The 15082-nt window shown below is 42.5% G+C and overlaps 1 protein-coding gene across 1 annotated transcript in view; it reads right to left on the minus strand.

The window, feature by feature from the left end:
• The window catches only part of LOC134398778 (sodium channel protein type 5 subunit alpha-like), a 297293-nt gene that overhangs the window by 271012 nt on the left and 11199 nt on the right, over positions 1 to 15082 (minus strand). The window contains exon 3 of the mRNA XM_063126285.1: positions 5316 to 5405. Coding sequence (XP_062982355.1) covers positions 5316 to 5405 — 90 coding nt within the window. The remainder of the gene's footprint in view (positions 1 to 5315; positions 5406 to 15082) is intronic.

The raw sequence follows: 15082 nt of genomic DNA on the forward strand, positions 1-15082 counted from the left end.
GGCTTCCCTGGGCTCCTGAGGGAAAAGTGAGTTATGAGTGCTAATATTGGGCTTTATCCAAAGCTTCCTTTCTTCTGAAAGATGCTCCTTCCACCAGAGGAAGGCATCACACCATCAGGGGCTGCTAGCCGTTCTCCCATGTGGCAGGCCGTGTCACTGCAGCTTCTCAGCAAAGAAGCTCCCGGACTGGCTCCACCCACCCTCCCTTGCCATTGGATCCTTCTGGGCAGGAAGAAGTATAAAAGGGCTTCCTGTTCCATTTAAGCCTTGCTTGAGCAACACGGTCGTCTTGAACTCTGGTGTGTTCCTGTTTCCTGGATTGATCTTTGGTCCTGCCTCCTAGTATGTCTTTCGGACTTGAGTTCTGGCTTGCTGGGAAAGACCATAAGTCAGGGGGAGAGCCCTGGCTTTGCATGCAGAAGGTTGCAGGTTCATTCTCCGACATCTCCAGGTAGGGCTGGAAAACTCCTGCTTGAAACGCTGGACAGCCATGGCTGCCAGCCAGTGTCCGACGATACTGGAATAGATGGACCAGGGGTCTGACTCTGTATCAGGCAGCTTCCTGTGCTCTTTGACCTGCCTCCAGCTTGGTCCTCCAGTCCTGACTTTTTCTTTGGTCCTCATTCCTGGCTTGTCCCATTGTTCCTGGATCCTGGCTTATCTCCATCTGCTCCCCATGACAAACCCAGCCCTGACAAACCCAGAAGATTTACCTCACTAACCTATCATACCCGCACCCATTTTAATTGGGAAAATATTGGAGGACATTTGACTGGTTTGATCAGCTGGGTCCTTTTGTGGCCTCAATCCTGAAAGTTTTTGTGGTTTCAGAATTGCCATCTTAACAAGCTAAACTCATTTAGCAAAGTACAAGCGATGGTCAAACATCCTTCTCAATCGTATAATGACTAGGAAGGACCTTTTTTATTTTCTCAGCATTTTAACAGTCTAGCAATTTAATTTTAACTTTGCTGTATTAAATTTGTATTTTTTTTAAAAAAATCGGTATTAATTTCTGCATTGCTGCTTGGTTTTATCCTGGCTGTGTTTTTAATATTGTATTTTATATGATGCTTTTATTCCGTTTGTTTTATAATTTGAATGGGTTTTATGGCTTTAATTTTTGTAAACCGCCCAGACAGCTCTGGCTATTGTGCAGCATAAAAATTAATTAATCAATTAATTAATTAAATAAATAAAATGTTCTATTAATGGACTGAATAGTCACCAAGAAGGAGAAGATACCTGCAGTAAATCTACAGAAGGCAAAATTTGTGTTGTGGTTGAGTTCTGCCTCTTCCAACTTTTGCCAAAGGCTGAAGGCCTTCCCCCCCCCCCCGAAGATCACTTTATACCAGCTTTTCTCCAACCTGGTACCTTCCAGACATTTGTGTTTCTGGGCCTATTTAACCCACAAACCCCTAAATGGCTTGGGGGCACGTTACCTGAAGGACCATCTCCTTCTATATATACCTCCCCAGACTCTAAGATCATCCTCAAAGGCCTGTCTCTGCATCTCCCTGCTGAATGAGGTGAGGCGGGTGACTATTAAGGAGAGGGCCTTTTCAGTGGTGGCACCACAATTGTGTGAATTGCCCAGACAGCTTCAATTAATCGGTTGCATAAAAACGTAATGAATATATAAATAATGAAACATTTTCCTGCCTGAGGCAAAGGGTAAGACACACACACACACCCTATTCCATATACAAAAGCCAACTGGACTAACAGATGGATCTGCGTTCAACACTGATAATGGGACAGTATCCATTAGGCTACAGGCTAACGTAGGGGGCACCTGGCCCACAGCTCTCCCCACCACCTCCTTGCTGCCACCTTCCAGCATCTGCCACCTGAGGTGACTGCTTCACTCTGTCTAATGGTAGGGCTGGCCCTGCTGACATCCAGTAGTTGTATCCCCAATTCATAGAATCAGACAGCTGGAAAACCTAGAGGCCATTTAGTTTGTCTCCCTGAAGGTATTGCTTGATGCTCCAGAAGAAGAGTTGAAAAAAAAAATAAAAATCTATCTTCCTAATCCCTACAAGGGTACAACTGAGGCGCCCTGAAACTAGTCTTTGTGAATTTATGCAAGATTTTGTACGTGTCACGCAACCTGACATTAAAATGCTGCTATTAATAGGGTTAGCATTTTGGAGGGGAGAAAGATGCCGTCGCTGGAGCAGCATTTTCGCCCCTCCTGGAAGTGGCGGCCTGTGTGTCCCACCAGATCCTGACTCAAAGCAGGGGCATTTTGTCATCTCTCCCTCCGGCGCCATCCGCCAGGAGCAGATGGCCGTGTTTATCATCTGTCAGTCAAAAATAAAAAGTATGTTCTGGTTGACTCAATGAGACACGCTAATTGTTTAATGCACTGCACTTAGATTAAGCTTTTGCATCTGGTATCCCTTTCCATGAGGAAGAACTCGAAGAAGTGCAATCTTGCTGTATGGTGGTGGTGGTTTTTTGACTTTTTAAGAAGCAAAAAAGAAGATTTAAAATAATAATAATAATAATCAGGGAAGGTATCTTTTAAGGGAAAAAAATCAGAGGTCAATGAAAACTACTAGTATGCCCAAAGATGTGTTTAGATAAGTTCCAGAATCATCTATGTTAATAAAAGAGGATGTCCGTGTGTCTGTCCGTCTGTCAGTGCCATAGCTCCAAGACCATGACACTTGGCATGCATACTAAGGGGCCCCGAGGGGTGTGCACCTCAGTGTTATTATTATTATTACCGTATTTCTTCAATTGTAAGACGCCATCGATTGTAAGACGCACACTAATTTCAGTACCACCAACAGAAAAAAAAAACTAAGACACACCCGCGATTTTAAGACGCACCCCATTTTTAGAAATGTTTATATGGGGAAGAAAGTGTATCTTAGAATCGAAGAAATAGGGTGGTGGTATTATTATTATTATTATTATTATTATTATTATTATTATTAAAATGCATTTCTTAATTTTAATTGATGTAAATGTGTCCAGATGATTGAAGGTTGCAGCGACATTATCGACCACTAGGGGCAAATGTCCCTAATCAACCCCCTGATTTTGGTTAGGGAACTTCTGAAGCCAGGGGAGATGGAATAGGCCAAGGAATGGAGTGATAGGCCTGCCCCTACGTCCTGCTGTGGAGCATCCCCCCTCAGGGGAATGGGATAGAGAGAGTCCTCCCTTAAGGAGTTTTAAGTGTGCACCAGAGCAGGGTCCAGAGCTAGGGATGCTAGCGGGCGTGGCTTCACTCAGACAGGCGTGTTCAATTCGGGCAGCTCTATATGTTTGCTTTGCAAATGTTCCTGCAACTTTCAACCACCAGCGACCCATGCAAAGCAAGGTCTGTTCACTAGTCAGTATCTCAGAAGACAGTTTCCTGAACTGCATCACTTTAATGTGGCTCTCCAACACAGGGGTGCTCAACCTGTAGCCCTCCGTCTTATTTCAAAAGCCCTCTGCAAACGGTCATAGTGCTTGCTGCCCTTCCCTGGAAGTCTGCTGGGCAGAGTGGGGAAGAAATGAGAGAGAGAGAGAGAGAGAGAGAGAGAGAGAAGGGGTGGTCCAGCTCACTTTGAGTCCGGACCTCACCCATCACTGGAATGCAAGGAGAGAGCGAAATCCTGCATGCAGGTGCATATGGCCAGCTGAGCATGGGTTGTGGGCTGCCACACATATGGGAAAGTGTCTTTAAGGGCTAAATAACACACAATGAGCTCATCAACGTTTTTAGGATGTTTTAATCATGTATACGATGTTTTAATCAGTTTTTATGTGTTTTATATTGGCTGTTGTTCCCCACCTCGATCCAAGTGGAGAGGCGGGTAAGAAATATATTATTATTATTATCATCATCATCATCATCATCTATACCAAGCAGGATATTCCACTATGAAAGTGGTATGAAAAAGGCAGGAGCCACACTACTGCTTTATAGCTGTACTGAAGCACACTGACAACTGTTGAGACCCCATGACACATACCATATACCTGTCTCATACCACTTTCATAGTGCTATATCCTGCTTGGTGTAGATGTGTCACAGGCCCCAACCGTTGTCAGTGCACTTCAGTACCACTATAAAGCAGTAGTGTAGATCCTGCAGTGCACTTCAATACCGCTATAAAGCAATAGTGTGGCTCCTGCCTTTTATATACCGCTTTCACAGTGCAATATCCTGCTTGGTGTTGATGAGCCCCCTTTGACACATACTATATACCACTTTTATACTGTTATATCCTGCTTGGTCTGGCTCCTGCCTTTTATATACTGCTTTCATACCACTTTCATAGTGCAACATTCTGCTTGGTGTAGATGAGCCCAAAGTTAAATGCATTGTGTACAGTGGATCCTAACTAAAGTAAACAAAAGCTAGAATCTGCTACGTGCTATGCCTTTAATGTGGCAGGTAGTGTAGCCCGAAAAGTCTCACTGACAGGTGGGGGAAGCAGCACTTTGAACACGTAGACACAAAAGGGAGGAAGGAACTATGGACCAAAAAAACATGAGAGCACAAAATCAAGGCTAGCCCAACAGTATTTTAAAAAATTTAAGAAGGAAATATACCTGATGTAAATCTGCCCAAGTGGGTCCAATACGATAGTGATATTCCAAAAATACTATAATTTAACCTCAAAACAGTATGCAAAATACAGTCTAAAAGCTGAAAACCAAAACACCTATATAAGAAATAGAATTAAGCCTAGTTCACACAAAAGCAAATGGGGTAATAAAAGTGTTCCCCCAGAAAGCTCTATGGGAGACTGCAAAGTTGGATGTTTGCCAGGGGGAAAAAAATCTCTGCACATGGAAAGATCGCAGATCAAGGAAGAAGACCAAGCAAGAAGTCTTCTTCCTGATATATTAGTTTTCTATGCACAAGGGCAGACACGGACACGGACACGGACACGGACACACACACACACACACACACACACACACACACAAAATAGGGAAGCATTCACTGGTGCAATCATAGATCTGTAGTATGAGATGGTATAGACCCAGGGGAACATGATGTTTTGGGTGAACTAGGCCTTTAAAAAAAATCCATATCCCAAAAGACATTACGATTCATTTGAATCAATAATGTTCTATCAGTGTACTCTGACAAAACACCAATCAAACATTTTGGTACATGCCCTATTCATAACAACCTGTTTAATGTTCTGGTTTTAAGGTTTTCCTTAAGTTATCAAATCCATCCATCCTAGTAAACCATGAGCAGCTGGACTCTCTATATTATACAGCCAGAGGCAAATGGAAGAAGTGAAGAGAGAGAGAGAGAGAGAGAGAGAGAGATCTGAAAACATACTTACTCAACGTATTTATTCCAAGGAGGGAGCTCTGACCATGCCATGAACACACAATTTGTTAAAATAGTGCACATAATAAACATACTGAATAATGTGAAATTATGAGTTAAGGAAAGAACTTGGAATTAAGTCGTCCCCCACAACCCGTGTGCATTTTTATCTTTGCACTAGTGATGGCACAACACTTCCCTGTTTGTTTATTTATTTATTACATTTATATACTGCCCCATAGCTGAAGCTCTCTGGGCGGTTTGCAAAAGTTAAAAACAGTGAACATTAAAAACAGATATACGAAATTTAAAGCCACCAAAAGTATAAATAAGAACAATATCCTTTTAAAACAACTATTCTCTGTTTGGCAGCAACAGTTCTCCATTGTCAAGGGCAAGTGTGGTTGTAGAAGCGGTGGATATTCTAAAAAAGAAAAAAATGAAAACCAAAATGCAAACCTTCTCAGGTTAGTAGCTAGAGATGCAAAGGCCCAGTGGGGGGGAAATGGAAAATCCAGAAAAATATATATGGGCAAAACCAATTCCCAAAGACTTTTTTTGTTTTGGGATTAAAAAAAACCCATAACAATAAAATGGGGGGCTTTCTGCTTTTTCCAGTTTTGTTTTCCCCTGGGGCCTTCACCTGTTTATTAGCAACAGAGGCAAAAGTTTGCAGCCCAGTCCATAAGCCTAAATTCCACAACCCAGACAGAATAATCCTGCGAGCCAATTAAACAATCAAAACATTGCAATGACTGTGTTGTCACTCAAATTACGTTCCTTCAATATAAATTCCTTTCAAATGAAGTAGTCATAGTTTCCCACAAGACAGGGCCAACCCTAGGGTGACCCTATGGAAAAGAAGACAAGGCTCCTGAATCTTTAACAGTTGTATTGAAAAGGGGGGTTTCAGCAAGTGTCTTTTGTATGGAGGCAACACCTGGTGAAATTTCCTTTTCATCACAACAGTTCAAGCTGCAGGTGCCCTGCCCTCTTTTAAATCTGGTCACTCTAGTGTAGCTCCTGCAGCTTTAACTGTTGTGATGAAAAGGGAATTTCACCAGGTTCTCCATATATACAAATGACACCTGCTGAAATTCCCTTTTCTATGCAACTGTTAAAGATACAGGAGCCCTATTCTTCTTTCCAAATGGTCACACTACACAATAGTTAAAGCTGCAGGAGCCCTGCCCTCTTGACCAGATATTTGCTGTTGTTTTCCATATTTTAATTGGTTGTTTCACCTTATAACTGGCTTATTGTTTTAAGAGGGATAACATTTCAGGTGGGTTTTTTTATCGTTTGCTGGATATTGAATTTTGCTAATTTTATTGGCAAACCACCTTGAGAAGACCTCAGTCATGAACAGCAACTGAGGAAAAAAGAATAAAATAAATACTAAACTGTAAGGATGACTAAATAGTTTGGGGTAGTCCAGAGTTTTGCTCACTCTGTGGCTGTAAGCAAATAACCTGATTTGCAAATCCCAAACTGGTGTGCAGATTGGAACACAGCTATGCTTCTGATTCTGCACTTATCCAAATCTTGCAATATATTTTTTTTGCTTAAAAACATCAAACTTTGCATCCAGACCTGTATGTACCTTGTCATAAAATGCATATTAAAATATGTTTCACCTTAAAATGCATATCTTACCATACAATGTGTATAAAATATAAATGAATGATTATGTGGAACAAAAAAAAAAGATTTATGGATTACCTAGGGTGACCATATGAAAAGGAGGCCAGGGCTCCTGTATCTTTAACAGTAATCTAGAAAAGGGAATTGCAACAGGTGTCAATTGAAGTGGGTGAAATTCCCTCTTCATCACAACAGTTAAAGCTACACTAGCTATAGTAGAGTGGCCAGATACAAAAGAGGGCAGGGCTTCTGCAGCTTTAATTGTGTTGATGAAGAGAGAATTTCACCCTCTTCAATTGACACCTGCTGAAATTCCCTTTTCTACATTACAGCTAAAGATACAGGAGCCCTGTCCTCCTTTTCATATGGTCACCCTAGATTACCAAGCGTGAAACTGATACTACTAAATAGCAAGAATTCATCAATTTCACTTGGATCCTTACATATGTGGGCTGCTTATATTAATGTATATATTTGAAAAGGAAGTGTTGAATATTTTTATTTTTAGTATCATAGAATAGTAGAGTTGGAAGGGGCCTATAAGGCCATCGAGTCCAACCCTCTGCTTATTAATGGTGTTGTGAATGATTATTGGGAATGGATATACTTTTATCTCTGGATTTTCTTTCTTGTTTCTCTTCCATTGCTGGTTTCCCCCTTTTTATTTTTGCTGTGTTAGCAAATAGAATTTAGACTAAAAAAGAAAAAAAGGAGAACAACAATCCATGCAATCTCCTTCCTCCAGGAACTGCAGTTTTTAATTGTATTCTAAAATTAACCATGTTTGGATTGAATTGCAGTCATACGTTCATACCCAGATAAATTAGATGCAGTGTAGTGGGGGGAGGAAAAGGTGCCCGTAAAACAGGAGATTGGGGGAGAGGGAACCACAGAGATGGAATTGTGGAGTAGCCAAGTTTAGCTTCTCTTTAAATACATTTTTAAAGGGTCTGTGCTGAATGGGAGCACAGGTGCAATGGAGCTAATTCAGCAAAAAGAAAAAGAAAAGAAAAGATGTTCAGTTAAGAAGACAGGATGGGAAGAGGGGCCGGGAAAGAGAGAGGCCACACGCACACCGAGGCTTCTTGAAAGGGAGTTGGATTTTCTTATACAAATGCTTGTAAGTAGAGCACTAAACAGCGGCGCCATCAGTGTACATGGGGCTTAACATAAGTAAAAATGACAGCTCCCTGCCCCAAGGAGCTTACAATCTAAATTTAGAAGGGGGAGAAGGAAGAAAAAGGACAAAAGCAAGGAAATCCAGTATCTGTGTGAATCTAGTGGAAGCTGGTGATGCTGATGTCCATAAGGTGGTGATTCTATTATGGGTTTCAGCCAGAACCAGTCAGTATTTACTTATTATTGCATTTATAGCCTGCCTTTTTTTCCTCCAATGAACCCAAGGCAGCATACATCCTTCTGCTCTTTATGTTGTCCTCACAACAACAACCCTGTGAGGTAGGTTGGGCTGAGAGTCTGTGACTGGCCCAAAGTCACAGAGTGAGCTTTCATGGCCGAGTAGGGACTAGACCCCAGGTCTCCCAATTCCCAGTCCAAAACCTTAGCCACTATACCTCACTGGCTCTCTAAGGGACTCTTTGCACATTTGATAGCTCCCTTAGAGTTCTGATTGGTTCTGACTGAAACCCAGTGCGGATTCTGCACCCCACTGACCTTCGAGCCACCAGCCTCCAATGTGTATATCATACAGACACAAACACAGAGTTTGTTTTTGCTGGGACTGAGGACCAAGGTGTTTAGTCAAAGATTTCACATAAGAGGTGGATTTGGGAAAGAAAAAAGAGGAACCATATAGCTACAGTTCCAGGCATACCAATCTAGCAAGGAATAAAGGGCCCTTTAAGAGAGAGGGAGTCCTTGAAATCACTCAGAGTGGTATAGTTGGAAGGGCAAAGGATCCAGGCAGCACTATAACCGAACATATCTTGGCCTAGATCTACACTATTGCTTTATAGTGGTATTGAAGTGCACTGATAACTCCTGGTACACATTCCATATTCCACTTTCAGAGTGTGATTTTCTTCTTTTTATTCCACATTATCCAAAATACCTTATCAAATGTCATTGAGCATCGTCAGCATCTGTGCAATTCATAAAGAACCAGATAATCAAAAATCTCCTTGAAATACTTTGTCAGACTTGTCACAACTAAATGAGATAATTCCACTTTGCATGTTAAGTGTTGTGACCTGATATAGGCCATAGCCAGACCTAAGGTTTATCCCTGGATCGTCCAGGGGTCAAACCTGTTCATCTAGGTGACACACAGGGGATCCAGTGCTCAGGCAGGGGCGAACCCTGGATGATCCCCAGAGAAACCTTAGGTCTAGCTGTGGCCATAATTGACCAAGTCTGGGGAGGGTTACAGAACAAGTATGGTTGTGTACAGTGTTATGTTTATTTAATAATAATAATAATAATAATAATAATAATAATAATAATAATAATAATAATATAGAAAAAAGAACATCATCAGACGAGTGTTTTACGGTATGCTCGTTACTGCCCACTCATGGTTTTTCATGGGTCCTTTTGACGACGCTGTCCGCCTCCGTCACAACTCCCACCCCTTCTGCTTGTTTTCCCGTCACAAAAAAAGACCCAGAAAATCCGACTTTGGCTGAAGCAAAATGTCTTGCTATTTCCTGCTGTCTGCAGGAGAAGCAGTGGGTTAAAAACAGCCACTGAATGGGCCACGTGATCATTGTTTACTTCCTCTTTCTTCCCTGGGTAAAGAAAGAGGAAGTATTGTGGGACAGAAGTATGGGGGGGGGACAACGGTAAGGAAACGCAATCCCCCCCCCCACGGTCTGATGACGCTCATAGTGTGTTCTTTAAGGGATAAATGCACAAGAAGGATACGGTGTTACCCTAGTGGGATCATGATGATTTGACACAAGGTGTAGATCTGGCCTCAATCATTGGTGACAGGAACAGGGACGGCCTGGGTTGTGCTTCATTATTAGTGGCAGTTTATCCAGGGAAGTGCCATCTCTGAACACCTCTCCCTTTTTCTTTTTCTGCCCTTTTGAAAACTAGTGTGAGGCTACAGGTCAGCTTGGAAGGCATCTCCGACAGCACAGTCCTCGAAATAGCACAAACGCAACCCTTGGAGCTGGATCTCTGTTTCTACCATGGTGGGGTGGGTAGAGATATGGGATATTTTCTTTCCTGCCCCATATCTGCCATCAAAAATCAGCTCGGTTGCTAACTAGCCTGGTTATTCCCCCATGAAAACTTAGAAACTAATAATTGGACTCCAGGGGGAAGTCATCCAAAGGCAGATTCAAAAACATTTTCCACTACTGGGACGTTTTCCTCCCAATGAATGGCTGCAGAGAATAGCAGACAGCGAAGCCTCATTTTCTGCTGTTATTGCTTGTTCAACATTAACCTCTGTCATAGGGGTTCAGCAACTGGAGGCCTGGGGTCTCCAACCGCCTCCCAAGGGCCTCGTCTCTGCCCCCCAGCAAAACTCCTGGTGCCAAAGAGAAGCCAGCGGCTCTCTTTTAAGGGCTCCTCTAAGCAAGCGATTTATTGAACGCTCGTGATTGACCACTTATGAACGTTTGCGGACCTTTTACATGACGTTGAATATCTAGAATTACCGCTGCATATCTAGAATTAGAGGGCAATGCATCCCCTATCAGAGGTCCATTAGATTCCCCTGGACAAATATATGCCCCAGAAACTACAAGCTGCACAGTCTTTCTTCTCAAAAGAGAAATCAACTGCTAGACCTGTTCCGGAATCAATCTATCGTTTAAAATAATACAAATGCCGAATTTTGTTTTCATATACTTCCCTGAAAAGTAGGTCCTTTTCCATTCCAAACTCAGAAGAACTTTAGAAATAGCTTCCAAGGAAATCTATTCTGAGAGCAGGGAGAATGAGCAAACCCCAATTTGGACACAGATAGAAGTGTTTGCACACACCAAAGGGCTGTGCCAGTTGTGCATGGTGCAGAGTTGAGCTATCTAAAATCCCAGATTTCCTTTTTTTTTTCCCTTTAAGGAAGAAAGCAAGTTTCTAGTCCTTATGAGTGCAAATATATGTTTGAAAGTATGTGGGAAGTGCTGGCGATGGCTCAGAGGACAGAGGCACTGCTGGACTGAGTGCTCTTCTTGCTTATATCTGTCATGAACCACCGCCACTGCAGTATTTGCAGAAAAAGACTATATAAATCTGATCTGACTTGAATAAGGTTGCTGGTAGTCAAGGAGGTGGGCTACAGTTCAGCACCTTGACACTCCTATGATTAGCAGAATAAATTGGTGCAAAGTAAGAGAAATTGTACAACATTGCTCAATCTGTAATATACACAGGTTGCAGGATGGAGTTACATTGGTTCAAATATGGATTTGTTGTCATTGTTGTGGTTTCAATTAGGGCACAAGACACACAGCCCTCTCAAAGTCCCAGATTTCTATGTTTCTCGAAATATAAGGCAGACTCATTAAATGCACATTGATCCTGCGTACGCTCCCATCTTTTTGCTAAAGCATCAAAGGCAAGGGAAGCAAAACGCATACTTTGCTGAGTCATGAGTGACATGCATTTTAATAATCTGTTTAAAGCAGCCCGTAATGCAAGCACTTTGTTGAATTAAGAGCCATGGAGCCTGTGCTTTCGCATACAGATCTGTGCATATATATTACTGTTCATGATGTAGCGAGGTTAGAGAGCTCATCTTTCCTTGCACAAATATGTGCTCCTGAAAATCGTCACGCTTTCAAGATGAACAGAGCAACTCCATTCAACCCTTGTTAAAACCAACTGAACCTTTAAAACAACAACAAACAACATCAGTAAGTTCACTCCAGAACGTAGTCAGGAAAGGAGGAAAGACTGAAAAATGTAAGGCCCTTCAAATCTGGATGAAGAATGACATTTGCTTTGCTTTACATCCTGAGTTTGATGGCACTGACAGCATCCATGGAGCAAAAAAAAACCAGCCCTCAAGGACTCCTAGCAAATGTCATGAGGTGTATTTGTCTTGTGACCAATGAATATGGTTGGGAGCAAGAATTCTGACCTCAGCCCAGCAGTGCAGAGCAACATCAAGAAATCCAAAAAAACCCACAGTGTCTCCTCTTTCCTAGGGCTGCGGGAGTTATCCACCAAGGTTCTGATTTCCTGTGCTGATGTCTGCAGAAAAGGATGCTCACAATGTCCCAAAGGCATCTTAAGAACCGTTTGTGGTTCTTTTAGATCCTACCCTTCTTTGATTTTGCTGGTTTTGCCTTGGCTTTATGTGCCAAAGTGATTTTACTCTTTGCTCCTGGTTTTATTGTGTGCCGTTTTTATTCATTGTTTAATCACTGGCATTTTATGTTTGTAATGTATTGTACACCACCCAGAGAACTTAGATTGTTAGGTGATTTAAAAATGCAATAAATAAATGCATTAAAAAAAAAAACATTGGAAGTTGGGTGGGAATGACCAGAAGCTAGATGTACTAACTGTCGTGCATGCTGCTGATACAAAAGAAGCAGATGCAAGTTGGATGCCCAGCTGTGGAGGGAGGTGAGAAAATCTCCGTAAAGGTGAAATTGGCAAGAGGTCTGATGCCATCATGGCTAATTTGGCACTTAATTTCCTCTTGTCCCAGTCTCCAGCCTACCCGTCAAAAGTTTTAACCCCAGCCAAACAAAGAAGATGGAGTGCAGCCTTCGCACCCGATTCTCTGTGTGTAAGCCAGATGTTGCACATCGTGTAGCTCCAACCTCAAAGGCTAGAGAGAGCAGCAGAGAAACTGACAGGATGGAGTTGAGGGCAGTTCCTTTGGTGTAGAAGTGAAGCTGACAGGAGGTTTTAAACCTCTGCTCAATTTCAGGGCTCATCTACACCAAGTAGGTTATTCCACTACGAAAGCGGTATATAAAAGGCAGGAGCCACACTATTACTTTACAGTGGTATTGAAGTGCACTGACAACTGTTGGGGCCCATTGACACATACCATATACCACTTTCATACCGCTATATCCTGCTTGGTGTGGCTCCTGCCTTTTATATACCGCTTTCATAGTGGAATATCCTGCTTGGTGGAGATTATTATTATTATTATTATTATTATTATTATTATTTATTTATTTATTTATTTATATAGCACCATCAATGTACATGGTGCTGTACAGAGTAAAACAGTAAATAGCAAGGCCCTGCCGCATAGGCTTACAATCTAATAAAGTCATAGTAAAACAATAAGGAGGGGAAGAGAATGCCAACAGGCACAGGGTAGGGTAAGCAGGCACAGGGTAGGGTAAAACTAACAGTATAAAGTCCGCACAACATCAAGTTTTAAAAGCTTTAGGAAAAAGAAAAGTTTTTAGTTGAGCTTTAAAAGCTGCGATTGGACTTGTAGTTCTCAAATGTTCTGGAAGAGCGTTCCAGGCGTAAGGGGCAGCAGAAGAACCCTCAGTTTCCCTGACCTTCCTGCAGAGGGGAGGAGAAAACTTCCCTGGTGGATGTGCAAAGTATTTCACATGCATGTGAGGGTTGGACTGAAGCAAGCATTCTTTAGACCCTCTACTTTGATCCCTAGGAGATGGTAACCTTCTTTGTGGACAGTACTACAGACAGAGTGCTCATCTACACCAAGCAGAATATTCCATGATGAAAGCAGTATGAACCCAGTATATAAAAGGCAGGAGCCACACGACTGCTTTATAGCGGTATTGAAGTGCACTGCAGGATCTACACGACTGCTTTATAGCGGTATTGAAGTGCACTGATGACTGTTGGGGCCTGTTGACACATCTACCCCAAGCAGGATATATAACACTATGAATGTGTTATATGGGATGTGTCAATGCGCCCCAACAGTTGTCAGAGCACTTCAATACCGCTATAAAGCAGTAGTGTGGCTCCTGCCTTTTATATACCACTTTCATACCACTTTCTTAGTGGAATATTCTCTTTGGTGTAGATGAGCCCAGAGATCATCACAAGCACACTCTAATTAAAGTCCACTCCTTCCTTCCTTCCCATTTCTAGACACACTAGGATCAGTCTTGCTTTCTTTTGAGGGTCCACCCAAATTTGGGTAGTACTTTTATGTGAATTCGCAAAACAAAATGGGAGGAGACAGCGGTGAAATGGTTTGTGTGGCAGGAAGGAAACTTAGTATTGGGACAAGGAGGCTACCTTTCCCCCCCCCCCCTTTCCTCTTCCTCTCTTTTAAATTTTGTTTTTATTATTACATTTATATCCCACCTTTTCTTTCCTTTTGAAAGGAACCCAAGGTGGCTTACAAAGTCCTCTTCCTCTCCATTTTATCCTCACAACAACCCCGTGAAGTACGTTAGGCTGAGAGTCAAGTGACTGGCCCAAAGTCACCCAGTGAGCTTCACGGTCTGAGTGGAGACCAGAAGCTAGATCTCCAGAGTCCCAATAAAACACTCTAACCACTGCACCACACTGCTTCTTTCCCCTTGAAATAGTAAAGCACTGACTGGGGTCTTAAAAGTAAGACTCAGGGACTTTAGCCTGCACCACCATCATCGCTTGGCAGAGAAGGGAAATGCTGATGGTTCCTGCTGCTCTTCAGCGCCCTCGCTGTGAGTGGCCAAGACTGGTATTGCAGCTGCCAGGGGTCAGGTGCCACAGGGGCCATTAGGTTCCCATCTGGTCCTATAAAGCTTCTGACATTGGCTGGGCTGCCTCTAAATGACCAGGCAGACTAAATCAGTGCTAAACAAGCATTAATAACTGCTGCACAAGCAAAGTGTGGTCTTAAGTATGGGCCATAAATGTAGAGTGACCAGATACAAAAGAGGGCAGGGCTCCTGCAGCTTTAACGGTTGGGATGAAGAGGGAATTTCACCAGGTGCTGCATGCATACAAAGGACACCTGCTGAAATTCCCTTTTCTATACAACTGTTAAAGATACAGGAGCCCTGTCCTGCTTTTCATATGGCGAGACCCCCACCCCAATAAATGGCAACACCTCCCCCCCCCCCGATTTGTCAACCCATTTGCAGGTTAAAAAAAATAATAGGGGTGTTTGTTTGGTTCCATTTTGGGGCTTGTGATGCGGCCTTGAAAAGAACTTTAACAATAAAAAATAAAAGTGTGTCAAATAGGCGTAGTGAAATTTCTTGCTGGGGATGGAGT

Source organism: Elgaria multicarinata, chromosome 1, assembly GCF_023053635.1.
Source record: "Elgaria multicarinata webbii isolate HBS135686 ecotype San Diego chromosome 1, rElgMul1.1.pri, whole genome shotgun sequence".
NCBI classification, from domain to species: Eukaryota; Metazoa; Chordata; class Lepidosauria; order Squamata; family Anguidae; genus Elgaria; species Elgaria multicarinata.